This window comes from Natator depressus, chromosome 9 (genome assembly GCF_965152275.1).
Source record: "Natator depressus isolate rNatDep1 chromosome 9, rNatDep2.hap1, whole genome shotgun sequence".
In the NCBI taxonomy this organism is placed as follows: domain Eukaryota; kingdom Metazoa; phylum Chordata; order Testudines; family Cheloniidae; genus Natator; species Natator depressus.
Window position 1 is genome coordinate 44,366,430 of NC_134242.1, and position 19,207 is coordinate 44,385,636.

The window sequence follows — 19,207 nt, forward strand, 5'->3', positions numbered from 1 at the left end:
CCCTCCACGGCTCTCCCATGCGGTGGCCCCGGCTCGGGCTGTGCAGCCTGGAGGGGCCAGGGCTGTGCCGCCTGCCCTCCCGGCGATCGGCAGGGGCTAGCCTGGGGCAGGGGCTGGCAGCCGTGGCGGGGGGTTCTGGGCTCCAGCGGGGCGATTGGCAGAAGGGGCAGGGCTGGGGGCTAGCCTCCCCCAGCTGGCAGTTCATGTACTTCCATGCCGGCATTGCATCATCATCCCAGTCTGACATGGCTCCAGAGGAGCTCTGCTCTCCAGAAATATGTTCCCCTGCTGCTTCCCCATGCAGCTAAGCTCTTCTCCCGCCACCCACTTTCCATTCCCAGGGCATGGGGCAAGTATGACACTGCACTGAGGATGACGACTGAGGATGCAACAGTTTCAACCTCTGAAAACAATTACTTTACACATACTGCACCAGCTTAATAGTCCCTCCAACTAGGGTCCCAGTGGAGTTCACTCATTTTCTAACAGGTTTAAAAGGAAAACGTTTACTGACGTCAGTTTAAAACAAGAACACAATAATACACGCAGACAGCTACAGTATTTCTGTTCAAGAGAGCAGAGGAAATTCCCCTGCCATTGCACATGGTACATTATGTAACTGGCGATGCACCTATAAGGCACGCTTTACAAACTGCACCTCTCCGAGTCAGCATGGGCCACAGCTCCCCAGGGGGAGGACAGGTGATGTGTCCACTATTGCCGTCTCAGGGGTTCCCCTTTCAGAGAGTGCATCTACACGGGGAGCTGGATGCTGATACATCCCAGGAAATAAATTGGGCTAAGGGTGGGTCCAGCCACTACAGTAGGGATGCGCCAGATCAGTGCATCTCCAGCTGCTTAGCCATGCTCCTCTGCTCCCTCCACACCACAATGGGGCAGCATGTCCATGCACCATTGCAATGCAATCCCAAATGCTGAAGCTGCACATTATAGACTTTGGCACCCTAACTTTTCATATCTGAACAAAGTATAACCTTTGCAAAAGGGACACCATCAAGGTTGACGGGCCTAAAATCAGACCTCTGTCTTTTGTGTTAGGTTTTAGGCAAAGCATGTGCTCATCAGGACGCCCCTCCCATTCTGTTTGCTCCCTCTCCATTCCTGCTAACATGCAAGGTCTTGGCACCGCAATTCCGCTCCCCAGGGTGATATTGTTTTAAAGTTAGTAGCTTCTTGATACACTGGGAAGGAATGGAATGTTTCAGACCCAATCAGGACCCCAGCCAGAGCTAGTGGCCCAAAAGTCAGACTTCCAGGGAGTGCCCTAGTTGGAGCTCCCTATTGCCCCTCTTCTCTCTGACAGCAGTATAGACACGCAGCTCAGTGGTGTGAGTTCCTCTCAGGACGAATGCATGGCAGCTTCTAGGAACACCAATGCATGGTGGGCTCTGAGAGAATACAGAGCAATGCATGACTATCTACATTCAAAAGAAAAGAAATCACCAGCCTATAGGACATGAAATCCAAATGACTATTCAGTGGGTTGTTAATTATTTGTTTTTTAATGGTGACACAGGCAGCTCCCCTCATGGTCAATGTGAGCTCATTTGCTGCAGCCAGCTACAAGAAGAAGCTCTATGTGATTGGGGGAGGACCCAATGGAAAACTAGCTACAGACAAAACGCAATGTTATGACCCAGCTACGAACAACTGGAGCTTGAAATCACCCATGCCAGTTGAAGCAAAATGCATCAATGCTGTGAGTTTCCGTGACCACATCTATGTTGTGGGTAGGTAAAGCAGTGATGTTCTTTTTTCTCTAGATTGAGTTCAGCTTATTTTTGACTAATTCCTGGAACCCTACAGAGAAGCATAAGCAAACGATCATCACCCTGTGCTCTTCTTTAAGATTCTAGATGGGAACCCAGAACCCTCAGACACTGTTACTCCTACTCTAGTCTAAAGTTTAATATAGATGCAGACAGTTGGTTATAGGAAATGTATTGCACAGGAGGTGCATATTGGGCTGTGAATTTTGCTATGGACTTCAATGGGATTAGAGCCAGGAGGACCCAATGCTCCAGCTTCCATCACAAGATTACATTCAGGGTTGATTACATTAATTAGCAGATTTGCGATGTAGTTGAAAGAGGATCAGCTAAACTGTATATCATCCTTAAATGTCAGTGGGAACACTCCAAACTCATATTGCAACTTCACTAGCAGCCAAAGAGTTCAGTACGCAGACATCTGGGCATATCTATGGGAAGATGGGTTACTGCAGAGCACTGACCAGTCTCCTGTGCCAGCCGTCCCACTGCAGGAGATGAGGAAGCGCTGCTGCGTCTAGCTCATTACAGAGATTGCTCCCTTCTGGGCAAAGTCGGTAGAGGATGGGGGAGCTGTCAGTGGAACACAAGGAAGCAGGAGGGTAGGAAAGGGGGATACTTAAAAAAATAACGTGACTACTTTTCTGGGCAGTCTCCAGCTACCTCTTCTAGCATGGGTACTCTGGACAGAGTGCTACTGAATCAGGGTGAAATTCACCCCATACAGAGGCCTAGCACAAAGCCTGCGGCATCACTGAAGCCCTATTTTGTGGTCCTAAGTAGGATTTCAGAGGTGCATATAGAGCCTTGGGCTGTGCCTATGGATCGGTATGCAATTCATTCTCTATGAGCAGGAGGGGTGAGAGAGACAGACAGCGGGTCTCACCAGTTTGTGATGAGTTGACATCTTTGTGCCTCTGAGTTAAAATTCAGCGCCAAGTAGCATAGGATCTTGCCCACAAACCAACTGTTTCAACCTGTTATAGCATGCTAATTACATCACAGAAAGTCCCCAAAGTACCACAGGCTCTGAAGTGAAAAGCCATGAGACAGATCAACCCCCCTGCCCCCCCTGGCTTTTGTGGAAAATTGGCTAAATAAGAAAAGCAGCAAGCACTTGCAAAAGAACCTCCCTCCCCCACTAACCTTCCGCAGCACCAATTAAATCAGAAACCCAGTAGAGTTTTTATTTGGGACAGAAATCAGCCAACACTGAGGGATTCGGGAGGCACGTTGTCTGTTAGGCTGATTTTGTCACAACCAAAATCATGTTGTCGTACAATAGAACTGTTTATAAATACCTCTCTCACCCCTTTCCCTACATGAAGGGTTCAGGACATTGCAGGACAATAAAACCCAGACTATCAGGTCTACCTACCACTTCTATATAGAGCAGTTCTGGAGAAAGCGCACCATTCCTGAAAACAGCAAGGCAGGACCCCCAGTGCCTTTTAAATGGAATGGTACCATTGTCTTGAGAGGAAATATGGCTCCAGGGCAAGGGCCGGAAAACTTTTTGGCCTGAGGGCCGCATCGGGTTTCTGAAATTGTATGGAAGGCTGGTTAGGGGAGGCTGTGCCTCCCCAGACAGCCAGCCGTGGCCCAGCCCCCACCCCCTATCTGACCCCCCTGCTTCTCGCCCCCTGACGGCCCCCCCCGGGGACCCATGACCTATCCACACCCCCTGCTCTCGGTCCCCTGACCACCCCCAGAACCCCCGCCCCAGACTGCCCCCCACCGCCCCATCCAACCACCCCCCTTCCTGACTGTCCCCCGGAACCTCTTCCTCATCCAATCACCCCTTCTCCCTGACCGCCCCCAGGCCCCCACCCCTAACTGCCCCCCACCGCCCCATCCAACCCCCCCTCTCCTTCCCGACTGCCCCTCCGGGACCCCTGCCCCCATTCAACCCCCCTGTTCCCCACCCTTTGACTGCCCCGACCCCTATCCACACCCCCGGCCCCTGACCACCCCCCTAACTCCCCTGCCCTCTATCCAACCCCCCCCACTCCCCACTTACTGCGCTGCCTGGAGCACCGGTAGCTGGTGGTGCGGCTGCACCAGGACAGACAGCCGCGCCGCCGTGCAGCACAGAGTAGTGGGTCAGGCCGGGCTCTGCAGTGCGCTGCCCCAGGAGCTCACAGCCCTGCCGCCCAGAGCATTGCACCGGCGGTGCAGTGAGCTGAGGCTGCGGGGGAGGGGGACAACAGGGGAGGGGTCGGGGGCTAGCCTCCCGGGCCAGGAGCTCAGGGGCCGGGCAGGACAGTCCTGCAGGCCGGATGTGGCCCGCGGGCTGTAGTTTGCCCACCTCTGCTCCAGGGCCTGCCTTGGATACTTGGAGATTAGTTGTCAGAATCCTTTCAAAAAGGGGTTGAAAAATGAGAAAGGGTTCAGAAAAGAGCTACAGGAATGATTAGCGGTCTGGAAAACCTGCCTTACATTGACAGTCTACAGCAGCTCAATCTGTTTAGTTTCTTCAAGAGACGATTAAGAGGTCACTTGATCATGGTCTATCACATACCTATATGAAGGAAGAGTACTATATGTACACAAGAGTATGATAGTACACAAGTCGTTAATTTAGCAGAAAAAGTTGTAACAAGATCCAGTGGTTGGAAGCTGAAGTTAGAGAAATTCTGACTAGAAATAAGACCAAAAAAAAAAAATTTACAGTGTGGGTAATTAACCATTAGTAAAACTTTCCTAGGGACATGGTAGATTCTCTCACTGGCCTGTGTTATGCAGAAGGTCAGACTGGATGATCACAATGGTCCCATAAAATTGATGGAACTATGAAAAATAAGCAGCCCTTTGTAGGTCTTTCAGAGCAGTCTTGTTTTGCCCTGTAGTCTTGTTTTGACTTTACTTTGGGGGTAAAGTGTTCTCATAAGTGTCAGTGATGGAACCCTGTTGAAATGTCTAATTTGGATAGGAACTAGAGGAACTAATGGCAGGAGCAAACCAATTTCTGTTTCTGTTGCAGGTGGAGCAATGAAAGCACTGTACTCGTATAGCCCCCTTCAGGACACATGGTGCCTAGTGACTCAGTTCACTCATGAGAGAGCAAGTTGCGGGATTTCCCCTTGCAACAACAAGTTGTTCATCACAGGGGGCCGGGATGAGAAGAACGAAGTCATCGCCACGGTGCTGTGCTGGGACCCCGAGACCCAGAGGTTGACAGAGGAGTGCGTCCTACCTCGTGGGGTGTCCCATCATGGCAGTGTCACCCTGAGGAAGTCCTACACGCACATCCGCAGGATAGTGCCTGGAGCAGTTTCTGTCTGACTTTGGGAGAGAAAAGAGAACGACAGATGATATCCAAATACCTCAGTTCCCCTAAGGAGACAATGGCTGAATAGACTGCATTGAAAAGATAATTTTAAATGCAAAAAGTGTTGGGTGGAACCACTGTTACTAGGGTCCTTTCAGGAAATAGCTGTATATGTCCTTGGCCTCCTTGAAATCAGGAGGAAATCTCATTTCCTCTGTACAGGACATGCCTTAAATTATCTTAATTCCTTCCCCACCCAAAAAATGATGGGATAATCTGGAGTTTAGTCTTAATGTACAGAACCTCCAGGCATACACGGAAACATGATCGGTAGGTGTATGTCTGCCTTTTATCCTACTGCAAGTAGGATAGTCATGCCAAATTTCAGCCCACCTCTGGCCTGATGTTGCTATATTATTTATTACTATTAGCCTCAGACTACTGGACTTGCAGCATCACCCAAAGAAAAGGAGAAGTTGTGTATGGAATGGAAGAGTTGCATCACTAGCAAAACTCATGTGGCTTCCTCGTAAGTTACACTTCTTTTTGATGGATGGCATGTTACATGCAGCCAAAGGATGTCATTTTAGAAAAAGATATCCTTTCATTTCACATCACCAAAAAAATCAAACCCAGCTGACATCCCTGGCTGACAATCCCAGCTGAGATACCAAAGACAGAATAAACAGAGACTAATTCTCTCACCCCTCCATATGGACAAATTCTAATTTTATTCCATTGTAAGTTTATTGTAACTATTTTCCAATAAAAGCCACAACAATGTATTTCGCCTCTGGATTTGTTTACTCTTCTAGCTCAAAAAAATCCCAACAAAATTAGAAAGTACATAAAAAACAGGCCACAAACAACCCAGAATGGCAACTAATAAACAAACCTAGCATGGATAACAGTAACAACAATGATCCCGTCAGGTAGAAGGGCACAAGACGGGACAGGTGTTCCTACCCGATGGTATAGACTGCGTTTAAAAAGTGCGAGATACCATTTGATCCTCCCCCACCAGTGTTTAAAGACAGATTTGATCAGATTCAATCTAAAATCCTTGTTTCTGTTCAGTGATTGCTAGAGTGGAATTCACTAATAAGCTGGTCCAGGGGGTTGAACCTTAGACCTGGTGCAGGGAGAGTTGTGACAAAAGACAATGCGGAGGGTGTGGCAGATGAAGCAGCAGTGAGTTTCTCCACTCTTCACTAAGAGCTGAAATCACTAAGAACCGGGCTCAGCGGAAGAACCTCAGAGTACAGCATCGCCACTCGAGGCAGAAACTGCAGAGATGACAGTGACAGCGGTGGGCATTGGCAGGGGCATTGCTCGCCTCCTGCTTTCAGGGGTGGGTGCTGAACCCCCATGATGGCACTCCTGAATTCTGGGACTTCACTGGCCTCAGACAACCCACTGAGATTGGGGTGCAGTGAAGGGAAAGGGGAGTGGCATGTTAAGGGGATGTTCCTCCGTCAGACTTTCACACTGCAACGTGGGAAACAGACCAAAGACCACTGCCCAAGCTACTGTGGGGCAGGTGTTTACTTATTGTTTGCATACTTTTGAATCGTTGTCAGGATGTTTTCCCAAATTGATGCTGTGTTCCCTCTCCTTTTAATAAAAGTTTTCTTTTGTTATACACAGACTCATTGCTTGCGAGTGTGGAAACATTGGCTCGTCGAGGTGCCTAGGGATGGTGCTTAGTTTTCTCAGATTTCTGGCTGGGGGCTCAAGACAGTACTATCTTGGAAGGTTAAGAGAGACTCCTAGATACTGAAGCTGGCCCTTGCTGCCCCCGACCCCACCTGGCAGAAGGATTGTATCTGTAATTCACTCACTCCCACAACAGAGTCTACATTTGTTAAACTTCAAGGCTTACCTTTCTATGACCATCATTTTGCCAAGGGCACTGAATGCTGATGGCATTCAGCGGGAGGTTGGTTGTTTTTCATGGGCTTTTGTTTTGATCTAGACGTTACTGGCCAGGCAGGCTGGCTGTGTTTAATTCTGTTTGGGGGCATTATCCCAGTTTTTCTATTTAAATTGGCTGCATGGCATCAAGAGTTGCAGGCCCCAAAGGACAGTATGTTTTAGGGATGGAGCACTGCATGGGGAGGAAGCAAGATTATATACTCAGATAAAAAGCTATGTTAATATCCTTGAATGCAAAACAATCCCCCTTCGTCTTTGTTTACCTTCCGCTCTGTGCAAAAACTTTCTTGCAAAAACTCCCCCATCTTTCTCCTGAGTGCTGTTTCTTCCCTTTGCCCAAATGTCCTTGTCTCCCCACACCCTGCCTCCCACATTCCATGAGTGCTGTTTGCTCACAGCACCACCTAAGCAGGAAGAGAAAGAAATGCACCAGCTGGGCTTAGTGCAAGGTTTCCTCTCCCCTTGCAGGTCGCAGAGCAGGGCGAATAGAAGGGGTAGGCACTGGGACTTAGCTGGACAGACATTCAGAGGGGGCAGGATGCTGCTGGCAAGGATAGTGGCATTGTTCCCTTTCCCGACTGGCTGGAAGCTAGGGGACAGGAACCATTTCCTCAACTCCGGTTTTCCCCTATGATTGCACTCATAGGTATGACTTTAACTTCCAAATGAATGGGCAAATATTTGCAACATGTTAACATGGGGATCCTGGCTTCTCCAAAATGGATTGTTCCCTCCACTGTAGTCGCCCACTCCTGTACGTTTGGATTTTCAGTCTCTGAGCTGCTTCCATCTCCACATTTTCCCCAGTAGGTGGCAGCATTACACCAGGCTTTTGCTTCCCTGTAGGTTTTTATTTCCTGGAATGCAAAGGAACAGAACAATCTGTTGAGAAGGAAAACAATTCTACGGATCTGATGCGATTTCCAGGAGATGGAGAGATCATGCACACAAAAGGCAACAGGCAGCACTGGCAGGTGGGCCAGAATCTCTCAGTCACAGCATACCGGCCAGTTCAGAAACAAAAACAACTATGGAAGGGGTCAGGGCTGGGTTTGCTCCTAGCCAAAGGCTGGGAACATTTTCAGATTGTTTTTCCCCTGCTGGAAACAGCCAAGTCACAAATCAAAAAGATACAAGACACGGAACAAAGCAAACATTCTGTGAAATACTATATTAGCAACTACACTGATAGCCACCATCCTCCGGATTAAACGTCTTCTCTCCCTGTCCCCCCTAAACACTGCTGTGCCCTTTTGTTTATTTCTGCCCCTGTTTGTCTGGTAAACCCGTAGCTGCCAAGGATGCAGAGATGTCACTGTGCTGGAAGCTTGCTTGGAACCTCGCAGTCACAGCAGGGGAATCCTCTTGCTCCAAAGAGGCAGGCCTCACCCCTGGAGCTAAAGGAGACACAGCCTCTTCTGGTGTGAGCAGCACAGCCTGGCACCAGCTGAGCAGTTAGCTCTGTCCCAGGGAAGGCAGCAGCGCACACAAGCACACACACAGGCCAGTTCACTACAGTATGTCCCCTCAAAGTCTGTTAGAAATGTTCATTTTCTTCCTAAAATCCCCCTCCTCCCCTCAAGACTCCCCTTCTGCAATCCCAACTCTCCCCCAGTATTTTCACCCTTAATGCTCTCTTCTTTCTTTTCTATTCCACTCTCTCCCCCCGCATTCCTACTTCCTCTGGTCCCTTTCTTTCTCCAGTGTCCATGGGAACTCTCTTCCCTCTTCACTCCTTCCTCCCACTGTTCCTGTCTCCTCTGCCAGGCACTGTGCTCTCTGCAGGGAAGAGGTAGCAGCACCAACCTGCATATGGTAAACCCTCTCAACCCCCTCACCCATATGGCCCAGGATCCAGTTGGGGGTGGGGACTGCCTGTTCTTTAGCGAGCTTGACGACAACATAGCCAAGCACACGGACTTGGCCTTACCTTAGTGTAGGCAGTGTGGCTAAGACATGAGTCTCCCATATTGGAGCTGGGCTCCATTCCTAGCTATACCAGAAGTGACCTTGTGGGACTTCTGTAGTCCTCACTTATCCCTGCAGCAAGAGGCTGTGAACGATATGTCCCTCTCTCTGAGGGCAGGGGCATGAGGCCTTGCTCGATAACACAGGCTCTGAAGTACAGAGGGTTCTTAATGCTGCTTGGTGAACGAGGTGCCATTAGGACTCCTGGCTGCCAGCCTATCACTCCTTCCCCCAGGCAAAGGGTATTTTTATAGGAGTAAGTGGTTCAATGTGTGGGAAAAAGAAAAGGAGTACTAGTGGCACCTTAGAGACTAACCAATTTATTTGAGCATAAGCTTTCGTGAGCTACAGCTTTCTTTTTGCGAATACAGACTAACACGGCTGCTACTCTGAAATGTGTGGGAAGTCTCCCTCTAGTGGGGACTTTTCCATTACTGCTCCCAGTCCTCCGCTAAGTGCCAAGAGAGCTTTCCCCGAATCCTGCATGGGCTAGGGGTAGCTCAATTTCTCCAAACTTCTTAGCTGGTTAAGGGAAACCTCACTAGGCAGGGGGACCTGACGTGGGAAGAGGCAGGATAAGCTGGAGTCTGCTTGCAGGTGGAGCAGCATTAGCATCTGACAAGTGACATGGTACCCCTGCTGGGAGCTCCTCAGCTGCCCCTTGGCTCACCCTCCCCTCCAGGGGGAAGACCAAAAATTAAAACTTTTCATACATTGAAGCTCATAAAATCTGCTACAGTGCAGGAAACTGCACTGGGCATTACACTTTCCCAGGTAGCCCCACCCTACCCAGATCCCATTTTCATTTCTATTGACTTCAATACAGATCCTCTCATCCTGATCAAGGCTAAAATGTTGGAGTTTATAGAACTGGGCTAGGAATGATGCACAGTCACACCCAGCCACCCACCCGCACTGACGTTGCTTGACTGGCAGCTGATCTGCTGCTTAGGAATTTAAGTTCCTTTCAGATACACTCTCTGGTCCATTTACACTCTGCACTGATTGTCCTGGTATAAAAGTATAGATAAGATAAGAGAATGGGAACATCTAATCTCAGTGTGTTGCATCCCTTCACCACAAGATGATGCAACTACATGTCATCACATGAGGCTGAGACCTACAACAACAGACACCAGTCTGTGCTCCTTTTTGGGTCTCCTTCCATAGCACCCCTTAGTTCAGAAGCTGTGAAGTGTCTCTGTTTAGCTCACACTGTGCCATTCTAACAGCAGCAACATTTGGTTGTGTAGAAAGAAGCTTCCAGACAAATCCCAAAACACATTCATTTCTCACTCTGTTTAGCAGACAAGAACAAAACAATCCCCACAAAACACTATTTTTAGCAAGCTGTCGCCTGTTTAGTTAATGATTCTTCTGTTCCTCACTGGTATAATGACAGACAGGTTGTCATGGGGAAACATCCCTGTATTAATATAGACCCTGCCACAATCTGGTTTATGAGTTTGCTATTAGCTTAGCTGTGTGTGTCAACAGAACATTATAAACGCACATATGCACCACTGACTGAAATGGATTGATCAAAAATGATTTACCCTTCCTGCGCTGCAGTTTGATTCTTAATGTCGTTGAGGAAACTAAACTATTTTACAAAGGATTAGAGGATGAACTGGCTATTTATTTTTCTCCTTCCCACTAATGGACGATATTTTTGTTATTGCCTTAAAGGATTCTTCGAAGCGATACAGTAAGTGATCCTTTCATTCGGATGTACATTTTCTTTGGTGCAAGTGTAGGGCTCAGTTCTGCTCCCACTGAAGTCATTGAGATTTTCGTTTTGATTTTAATATTATTAGTGGTTTCACAGCACCTAAAAACACTAGTCCTGGAGCAGGATCCTTTTGTGCCAGGAGCTGTATAAATGCCGCAAGGAGCTTGCAATCTCAGTAGAAGCAGGCCCTTAAAGTAATATTTGTCCATTTGTGTGTGACGCTGATGAACACAGGTACTTACCTTAGCTGAAAATCTAACTTTTTTCTAATTTAAAAACCTAGAGAGTTTTATTTTGTGGGCCGCAACTATACAGCTAGATAGAAACAGATTACCTACACTATGTTCATACAGACAGAGTCAATGTGAGGTGTGTTATATTAAATCTCCCTTCAGAAATTAGACAGCAAATGGAGTTAGCCATTCAAGGAACAGACACATTTAATATAAAGTATCAAACCTGCAGGAGTTTAATTAGTTTAACGGAGCAATTAGCAAAATTTTAACAAGTGTATTTTTTAAAATACTGTATGCTTGTTTACCTATATGGCTATTATTAACACCGCATGACATTGAAACTGATCTAAATTTGAGACATTACTCCAAATACTAATTGGATTATTTTTCAAGTAATGGATGACACAAGATGACCTCTAGGAATTCAAGTCTGACCTCATTCAAAATTTCCACATTATATATAGACAATAGTCAACTGCAATATAAATTTAGGAAGAAAAATCTCTCAAGTAAAAATATTCAGATATATTGTTTTAGGTGTCCTGGAAACTTTGGCTTTATTACTGAAAAGTACAGTAATGTTATGTGAATTGCATCCAGCTATAGCAAATTATTTGAATTAATTGACTAGTGTGAAACAGTCGGATGACTGGCTTCCTTTTATCATCCCATGACAGCAGGAACACTGAGTGGTAGAGCCATCTCCATGGTAGGAAGAAGAAAAAAAAAAATCACATAAAGCACTCTTCAGCTAACATAAATTGGGCCCAGTCCTAGCTCCTTTAACTTCTTCTGATCCCATTGTGGCCCCATTGCAAAGTCACCTCCACCAATACTTGCACAGTAAAACAAAGGAGCTAACACACAGAGTTCAATACCCAGTGTGAAGGCTCTTCATCTGCTCTTAACTTGGCCCCTCTCACCATTGGCATCTTCTGCCAACTGGTCCTCCAGGAACCTAACCTCCTGGCACTCTCATCCTCACCAGCCTGGTGTGGCTTGTTTACCAGGGTAGAGCCTAGCTCCTCGCAGAAGAGGTAGGTTGTTTGGAAATCTCAGAAGGCAAAGTTTATATTTTTAATCTGAAGATCTCTAAGCTCTTTACAATCATGTCATGAATTAGGTCTCCTAACATTTGTATGGTAGATAGAGATTTCCTCATGTCCCAAACAGGAGACTGATCAGAGAAATGCAGTTATTTGCCCAAAATTACATGCCTAGGAAGGGCCTGATTCTTTTCTCCCACCTCATGTAGTCATTTACACCAGCTCAAAGTGATTTGGTAGCATTTTACACCCACTTTGCATGGGTGAAAATGATTGCACATGGTGCAGAGCAGTGCAGAATCACATCTTACATCTCTGGCAAAGCCAGGAATAAAACCCAGTAAAACTGATCGTGCTCATACCAGTTTGGAAAGTGGACCAACCATGTAAAACCTATTTCCAAGCTGTTTTGGGGGGTTGGTTGGTGAGGTTTTTATTTAAAAGGCCTGTTCTTTATTTATCATTAGTCTTGGAAGGACTGGATTTTTACTGGAAGGTGTCTGTGAACGTTGATTTGACTGTACACACGCACAAAGAGGTGAAAGAACATCTCCATCGATAATCACAATTCACAGTGAGGCAAAGAAAGAAAAATGCTGCCTGAGAACTTAGTAAAGTTTGATTTAAGGGTATTTACTTCGTATATTTTGACCTGGGATGATGACAATTTATGTTTTAATTGCTATAAAGCTTTAAATCTTTGAATCTCAGTGTCTACTGTCAATAAATAATTGTCTGACACCTCTTCCCCGACCAATTTCCCACAACTCTGAATATTGAAACCCATTAAAAATGCTAAAAAATAAGCACTGACCTTATCTGTCAGAATCACAAGAATCAAAGCCTGGCAAGCCTCTTTATAATGTACAGCAAAACCCAAGAGAACCTAATGAAAAAGTTAAATTTCCCCCTTTGGACGCTAATAGACCACTATAAAAATCCCCTATAAAAAGCCAGACAACCCTGGAGCAAAACAATGTGTAGCTAGAGAGAAAAACACTTCTCCCCAGATACATAGTAAAACCTTCACACTACCACCCTCTTATTAGGGACTCTCCTGGATTCTGTTAATATTTAGTGTTCAGGAAATTCTGATTTAAAATATTTGTTCCACCCTTACTGCTCACATTATTGAAGAACTTGGTTCCATATTTAAATGACAGTCTTTCTACAAATGTGGCTAGTACAATAAACGTCTCTGGGATCTATAACTAAGGAAAAATAAAAGCATTCATCACAGAGCATATGCTAGGCACTTTTTTATTGAAAAGCTTACGCAAACAGATATTTGCAGTGGAACAGTACTTGCGATTTTAAAGTTCAGTTTTGGACAAGATACCCAGAGAAACATACAGCCTTCAATAAAAGAAACTCTGCTATATCTCAGAGTTTATTCACTTCAAAATACTTTGGGCCTGATTTTCCACTGCCTCACCCTTGGTGTAGTCCTTTACAGCTGTGTCAAGTGAGTGCAAAGTACATATTAGTCATGTTTATTCCAGTGATTAGCCCTTAGAAACTAAGAATGGGACTGCATGGTGCTAGGCACCCTACAAACAGAGTAGTAGATGGCGCCTGTCCAAAGAACTTGCAATCAAACAGACGCTGAACACACAAGTAGAGCGAACAATGTGATGGTAAACGTTTGTTTGTTTGGTGTGAGTTTAGTTAGAAGAGATTCAACTAAATGGAAAGAAAAGGAAATGGGAGGAGAGGGTAGGAGGGAGAGGTCTGAAGTGAATAGACTGTCAAGGAGGGGGCAGGGAAAGGGAGAAGGTTGGAGCAAATAGGCAATCTGCACAGGGCAGAGGAAGTCCAGTCAAAACTATCGAAAGTTCTCTGAAGGTCCAGAAGTCCCTGCTTGGGCTGCTGCTGCTCCTAGCAGCTGGAGTCTCTGGCTGTAAAATGCTACGACGCTGCACTCTCTTTGCATTAGGGTCTACAGAACTACAGAAAGTGGAGAATCTGTATACTGATACAGAGACAAGTGACACACAGAGTGTAATCAAGGTACAGTGTTTTAAAAGCCAATCAAAAAATTGTGGTGTACATAAAATTTAAAAAGCTCAAACAATATAATCTTTTGAAATACTGGAAGCTTTTCACAGAGTTCGATAAACAGAGCTTCCCCACACTGCCCTCTGATGCTTGTCTGCTTAAGAGGAACTGGCTTCCCTTGAAGATCTGAAATACCATCCATTTATTTTATCCAGTAGTCAGTCACCTGTGCACTTCTCTGATGAGAAAAGAATTAAAAGACAGGCTATTGTAGAACATCATTGCACATTGATTACTGTCTGCTAGATGCTGATCCAAGACCATTCCACTTCTGTACGACATTTGATGAAAAGCCATTGTTTTGTACATTGTTAGACTTAATCCATTTGACTGATAATGCATTGACATACGAGAAGTAGCATAGGATGTCATTGAATAGAGTATTTGTCATACCCAAGGTATCTTAATGTGCTTTACAAAACAGTCAACTGGATACCAGTCTTGCAGTAACTCCTCTGAAGGTGAATGCAATAGTCATTATGCACACAGCACCAGCACAGGGTATGTCTACACTGCAATGGAAGCCCGTGTTTAGTGGGACTTGAGTCAGCTGACCTGCGTTAGGAAACCCTGTGCTTGAGTGTCTACATCATATTATGTTGCAGTGTACATGTTCCCTCAGGCACACATTTGGGCACTTACTTTATTGAGGTGCAATGTTGGCCAAGCCCAAGGCCAAGGCAGCCAAGGTTAGCCATTGGTCTTTGTTGCATTGGCTCTTTATTTTTAACTTTGACCCCTCCAGTACAGATGGGCAGAAATGACCTCTGTTTAATGTCTCCTCCAAAGAATGCCACTTCCAGCAATGGAGCAAGCTCTAGTTCTACATGCAGCGCACTGAGTATGGGCCCACGCTGTGGTGTAGTCAAGATGTGCAGCCTTCTGATAGTGAGAAGACAGTAGGACTACCCCAGCCACAGCAATGCCTTTGACACCTGCAAATAAAGATCTAGGTAGCTGGTGAGATGCTTACCTATTGCGAGAGAGCAAATACAGCCCCTTTCAACTTACTCTCATGTAGGTACATTCTGCCTCACTTTATGGCGATACAACAGGTGACACAAGACTAAGGCGCTTCATTCTGAAAATGAATTTGAGAGAGGACGATATCTCCCTATATCGAAGCCCATATAGATAAGGCAACAAAGCTTTTGGCAGAACAATCAGGACATTGCAGATTGTTAGAGACATCCATATTCCTGTCCGTAGTCCAATGACAGCATTGATGTAAAGTAATGTTTCCACCACAAGGGCCAGAAGTGGAGAGAAGTAAAAGAATAATATAGTGTGATGCATCAAGAATGTCACGCTAGCTCTAGAGAAAATGCTTTCCCATATGCCCGATTGTCTTGTTTTAAGATACAGGATAATATAACAACCATGTATTAAAGCCAAGCAGAGAAAGAGGACAGCAACTGAAAGCACATAACAGAGCTTCACAGCATCATCTCCATTCAGAGTCATGACCAGTATTATTGGCACAGAGCATGTGTTCATGGGACACGGTGTGGGCTTTTGAGTCACCATCAGCACCAAGTAGATGATCCCTGGGAAAACCCCAGAAGAGAGCCATATGAGCATGATCAGTTTTTTCGTTCGTGAAGGCGGCAAAATGGCAACGTAGCGCAAAGGAAACAAAATGGCCAAAAATATATCCAGTACCATGGCAGCAGCTGTGAGCAATCCCCCACAGTAAGTCACAGCCAGCAAAAACAACAGAAGCACACAAGCATACTTGGGGAGTGTAAGGTTCTCGCCACTGAGAACGGCGGAGAGGGTGTAGAAGATTAGGTACATCAGATCGCAAAGTAAAGTATTCCCCAGCAGCAGGTACCTTGTTTCCTGGCGGATGCTGAAGCTGGAGAAAATCACAAACAAGATGCAGGGAATTACCAGGATGGCTGCCACAAGGCAGACAACTGGTGGGATCAGGAACATTTTCATGTCTATATATGGAGGGGAGATAATCCATTCTTGCAACATGTATGTGGAAGGCTCATCCAAATCCAAGGTCCTGTTGGAATCAATCTCCCTCAGGGTTGCATTCAGAATCTTTGCAGAGGCGCAGGCTAAGAAGTTCATTTCCTTAGGATTTTTTGGAGGACTGATCAACTTGGACAAAAAAAGCTCTGCGCTGAATCTAGCCTTGCAAAAGCTGATGCAGTGGATGTAATGAGCCAGGAAAAGCAAAAAACCTTTTGTAGACAACTCAATACCAGCATCCCCTGGTAAGACCCAAGGACAGATTGCTGAAATTCTGTAGTCCCCAAAGGTGCTTCCACAAAGTGGAATATTTTCTTTTCTTTCTGCAAAAAGTAATGGTGCGTAAGGAAACAAAACAAACCTTCCCGTGCTTTAAAACTTCAAACCTTCTGTGAGCTCTTTGATCAGGAAATATACGGGTTGCTTGTTATTAGCAACTGGAGTTTGTTCTCATTCTATTACCACACCAAAGAGACAGATGGACTAGAGCTTGATTAAACAGATGTGATAGTGACATTCCAAGTGTACTGATGTACTAAAGTCATAAAAGTGATCAGATGGTATTTTGTATCAATTCACAGGGAACAGCACAATTGACTGATTTGAGGGGATCAGTAAAAACGTCTCTCTTAGCTCCTGTTGTAAAATAGCGTCAAGATGGATGTGTTTAATGAAATCATCTTATTTATAGATGGTACACATTTTTGACTGGCAGCTCTTCAGACATGTTTTTGTTAAGCATGATACAAAGACTGCGTCCTTTTCAGTTATTACAAACTTTCAACCAGTGTGTATGGTTGATTAGATGTGTAGTTTTATAAATAAGCAGTATCACATGCTCACGTGCCATACAATATATGGACATCATTGCAGCATGCAATCCCAAAGTCCATTTGGATGCTAATTCCTGTTTGTTGTTGCCCCACAGAGCATTGTACTGCCATTTGTAGGGCAGAAGTACTATTACTGATCTCAATCTCATTTATATGGTCTCGGAGTGCAATGAAAGCGGAGCATATGGCCCTTGGTTTGTGAGAAGGGAACCCCTCATGTTTTTTCCAAGAGGGCCTCACCTGGCTGAAAGAGCAAAAGCATCCATGAGGTCTGAGTGGAGTATTGTTCAGTCATCTCTCCTCTGTCAGAAAGACTGCAGCTGATAGGTGGTGTTTCAGGTTATGTAGTGTAAAGTGGGGACAGGCCTGGTGGGGGCAGGCTGTCCTTTGAGCATAGAAGTTCTTCATCTCCTAAGGGAAAATTGTGTGTGTGTGTGTACACTGTATTTTATATACAGATGCCCTAAGTGGCAGTAAGCAGTCATAAAAAAAACCCCGTGTATTGTTATGACAGGGCAAGATGTCAATGGGGATGGAAAATGTCAGAAAGAAAAGAGTGTACTTGTTAAAAATCTTGTCTTACTAGGACCCAGAGCTCAGAGAAAGGCGAGTCAGAGTCTCCTTTTCACGCCAGTGTTTGGAGACCTCCCAACTTTTGGAGAAGACTGAACAATGGGTCTCAATAAGGCAGCTTACCTTGTTACCTGACAATGAACTGTGGCAGTGCCTAGGAGCCCCAGTCATGGGGCAAGATCCCATTGTGCTAGGCTCTGTACAAACACAGAACAAAGACAGTTCCTGCCCCATAGAGCAGAATGGCTTCCCAGTTCAGACTGGTATGAGAGGGACTTCAGAGTCTCTAGCCACTCTGACAGGGTATAGGAAGTGAAGGTCTGGTTGTCTCTCAGCTTGAGTAAACCACAGAGCATGCAGGGAAAGAGGTGGAGTCTGGCGGCCTTAAATACACAGTCTCAACTTTCCATTTTGGGAGGAGAACTGGGAATAGCAAAGAGGATGCAGGTGGCTGGATGAGACAACTCTGGGAAGGAAAGTTAAGTGGGGAAGAGGGATTAAAATAGTTGGGGAGAGAAAAAAGCCTCCCCAGTATTATGTCTATTAGTAGGGTACATGCTACTGGCTGATATGCGCTATTTATTAGGGCCATTGGTATGTTTTATTTGGACTAGTGGCCTGACTCACCACTGCCATGCAGTCATTTACACCTATGCAAAGTAGGACCAAATGGTACTAAATCAGACGATATAATACACCTGCTCTGCACAGGCATAAGTGACTGCACAAGGTACAAGATAGGGGAGAAGCACGGTGCCTAGCTTCTCTTAAAATCTCGAATTTCCTGGTGATTCATTTTAACCCACTGTGTCTATGGTGAGCAGGGGCAACCTGAGACATTGGACTCAGTGCCCTGTGTGTGACAAGATTAAAGGGTAAAGATAAGACCTAATTAATCGTGAATGTGAAAAGAACATGGGCAATATTTAGAAAAATGGGTACCCAAATGTAGGGTTTTAAATCCACATTTAGGCACCGAGATAAGTAGCCAGTGAAAACTGCCAGCTGCTCATTGTCATCTCAGCTGCACATTTTTAGCTGATGGAAAAAACAACAAAATTTGAAATAAGTTGAGCTGTTGCACATGCACACATTTACAGGGCTGCCTTTATCAGCCTAGTGTGTCACGGGTTGATGGTACATATCACATTAAAAAAAGTTATATCTTGGGGAGTAACACCACAATATTATTACTTGTATGCAGTGTTGTTGTACCTTGTTGGTCCCAGGATATTAGAGAGACAAGGCAGGGGAGGTAGTATCTTTTATTCAACCCATTTCTGTTGGTGAGAGAGACAAGCCTTTGAGCTTGTACACAGACCTGAAGAAGAGCTCTGTGTAAGCTCAAAAGCTTGTCTATTTTACGAACAGAAGTTGGTCCAATAAAAGATATTCCTTGCACTAACTTCTCTCTCTCCAATCTTATTACTTGACATCCAGGGCTCTAAGATCCATACACTGAAAGCCCTTATTTTCCCTGTAAATGCACAGTTCGGCCTTCTGAGCCTAGCTGGTTTTTCACCTGACCCTTGAAGACAGCATCCATATAGAGGACCTGTTCCTCTCCCCAGTGTAAAAAGCTGTATATGTTATGGGCTAGATGCTCCGCATTATCTGGCCACTTTATGCCACTCAGGTGATGCAAAGTGGCTAGAATCAGGTTGTAAAGAGCAAACAGAGTTCGTCTTGTGGAAGGGAGCTCTACTGGCTTAAATATATGCTGAGGCAGGAGGCTGCTTCCACCAGACTGTCAAAGCAGGGAAGAAAAAGTGGGTGAAGGAA

At 45.5% G+C, this 19,207-nt stretch overlaps 3 protein-coding genes across 4 annotated transcripts in view; 2 read left to right on the forward strand and 1 right to left on the reverse strand.

Annotated features, from left to right (window-relative positions):
- KLHL6 (kelch like family member 6) overlaps positions 1–6,566 on the forward strand; it is a 33,121-nt gene extending 26,555 nt beyond the window's left edge. For both annotated transcript variants that reach the window (XM_074963000.1, XM_074963001.1), the window contains exons 6-7: positions 1,538–1,751; positions 4,774–6,566. In XM_074963000.1, coding sequence (XP_074819101.1) covers positions 1,538–1,751; positions 4,774–5,075 — 516 coding nt within the window. In that variant the 3' untranslated portion in view covers positions 5,076–6,566. The remainder of the gene's footprint in view (positions 1–1,537; positions 1,752–4,773) is intronic.
- Positions 6,567–10,424: 3,858 nt separating this feature from the next.
- LOC141993460 (zinc finger and SCAN domain-containing protein 29-like) overlaps positions 10,425–19,207 on the forward strand; it is a 28,167-nt gene continuing 19,384 nt past the window's right edge. Inside the window, exon 1 of the mRNA XM_074963002.1 lies at positions 10,425–10,672. The gene's annotated coding sequence lies outside the window, so the exon portion shown is untranslated. The remainder of the gene's footprint in view (positions 10,673–19,207) is intronic.
- GPR148 (G protein-coupled receptor 148) lies at positions 15,075–16,118 on the reverse strand. The gene has a single exon (XM_074963255.1). It carries the CDS (start codon positions 16,116–16,118, stop codon positions 15,075–15,077), a length of 1,044 nt encoding a protein of 347 aa, XP_074819356.1.

Coding starts and splice junctions, on each gene's coding strand:
- GPR148 (XM_074963255.1), bottom strand. CDS start 16,118: ATGAACTTCTTAGCCTGCGCCTCTGCAAAGATTCTGAATGCAACCCTG.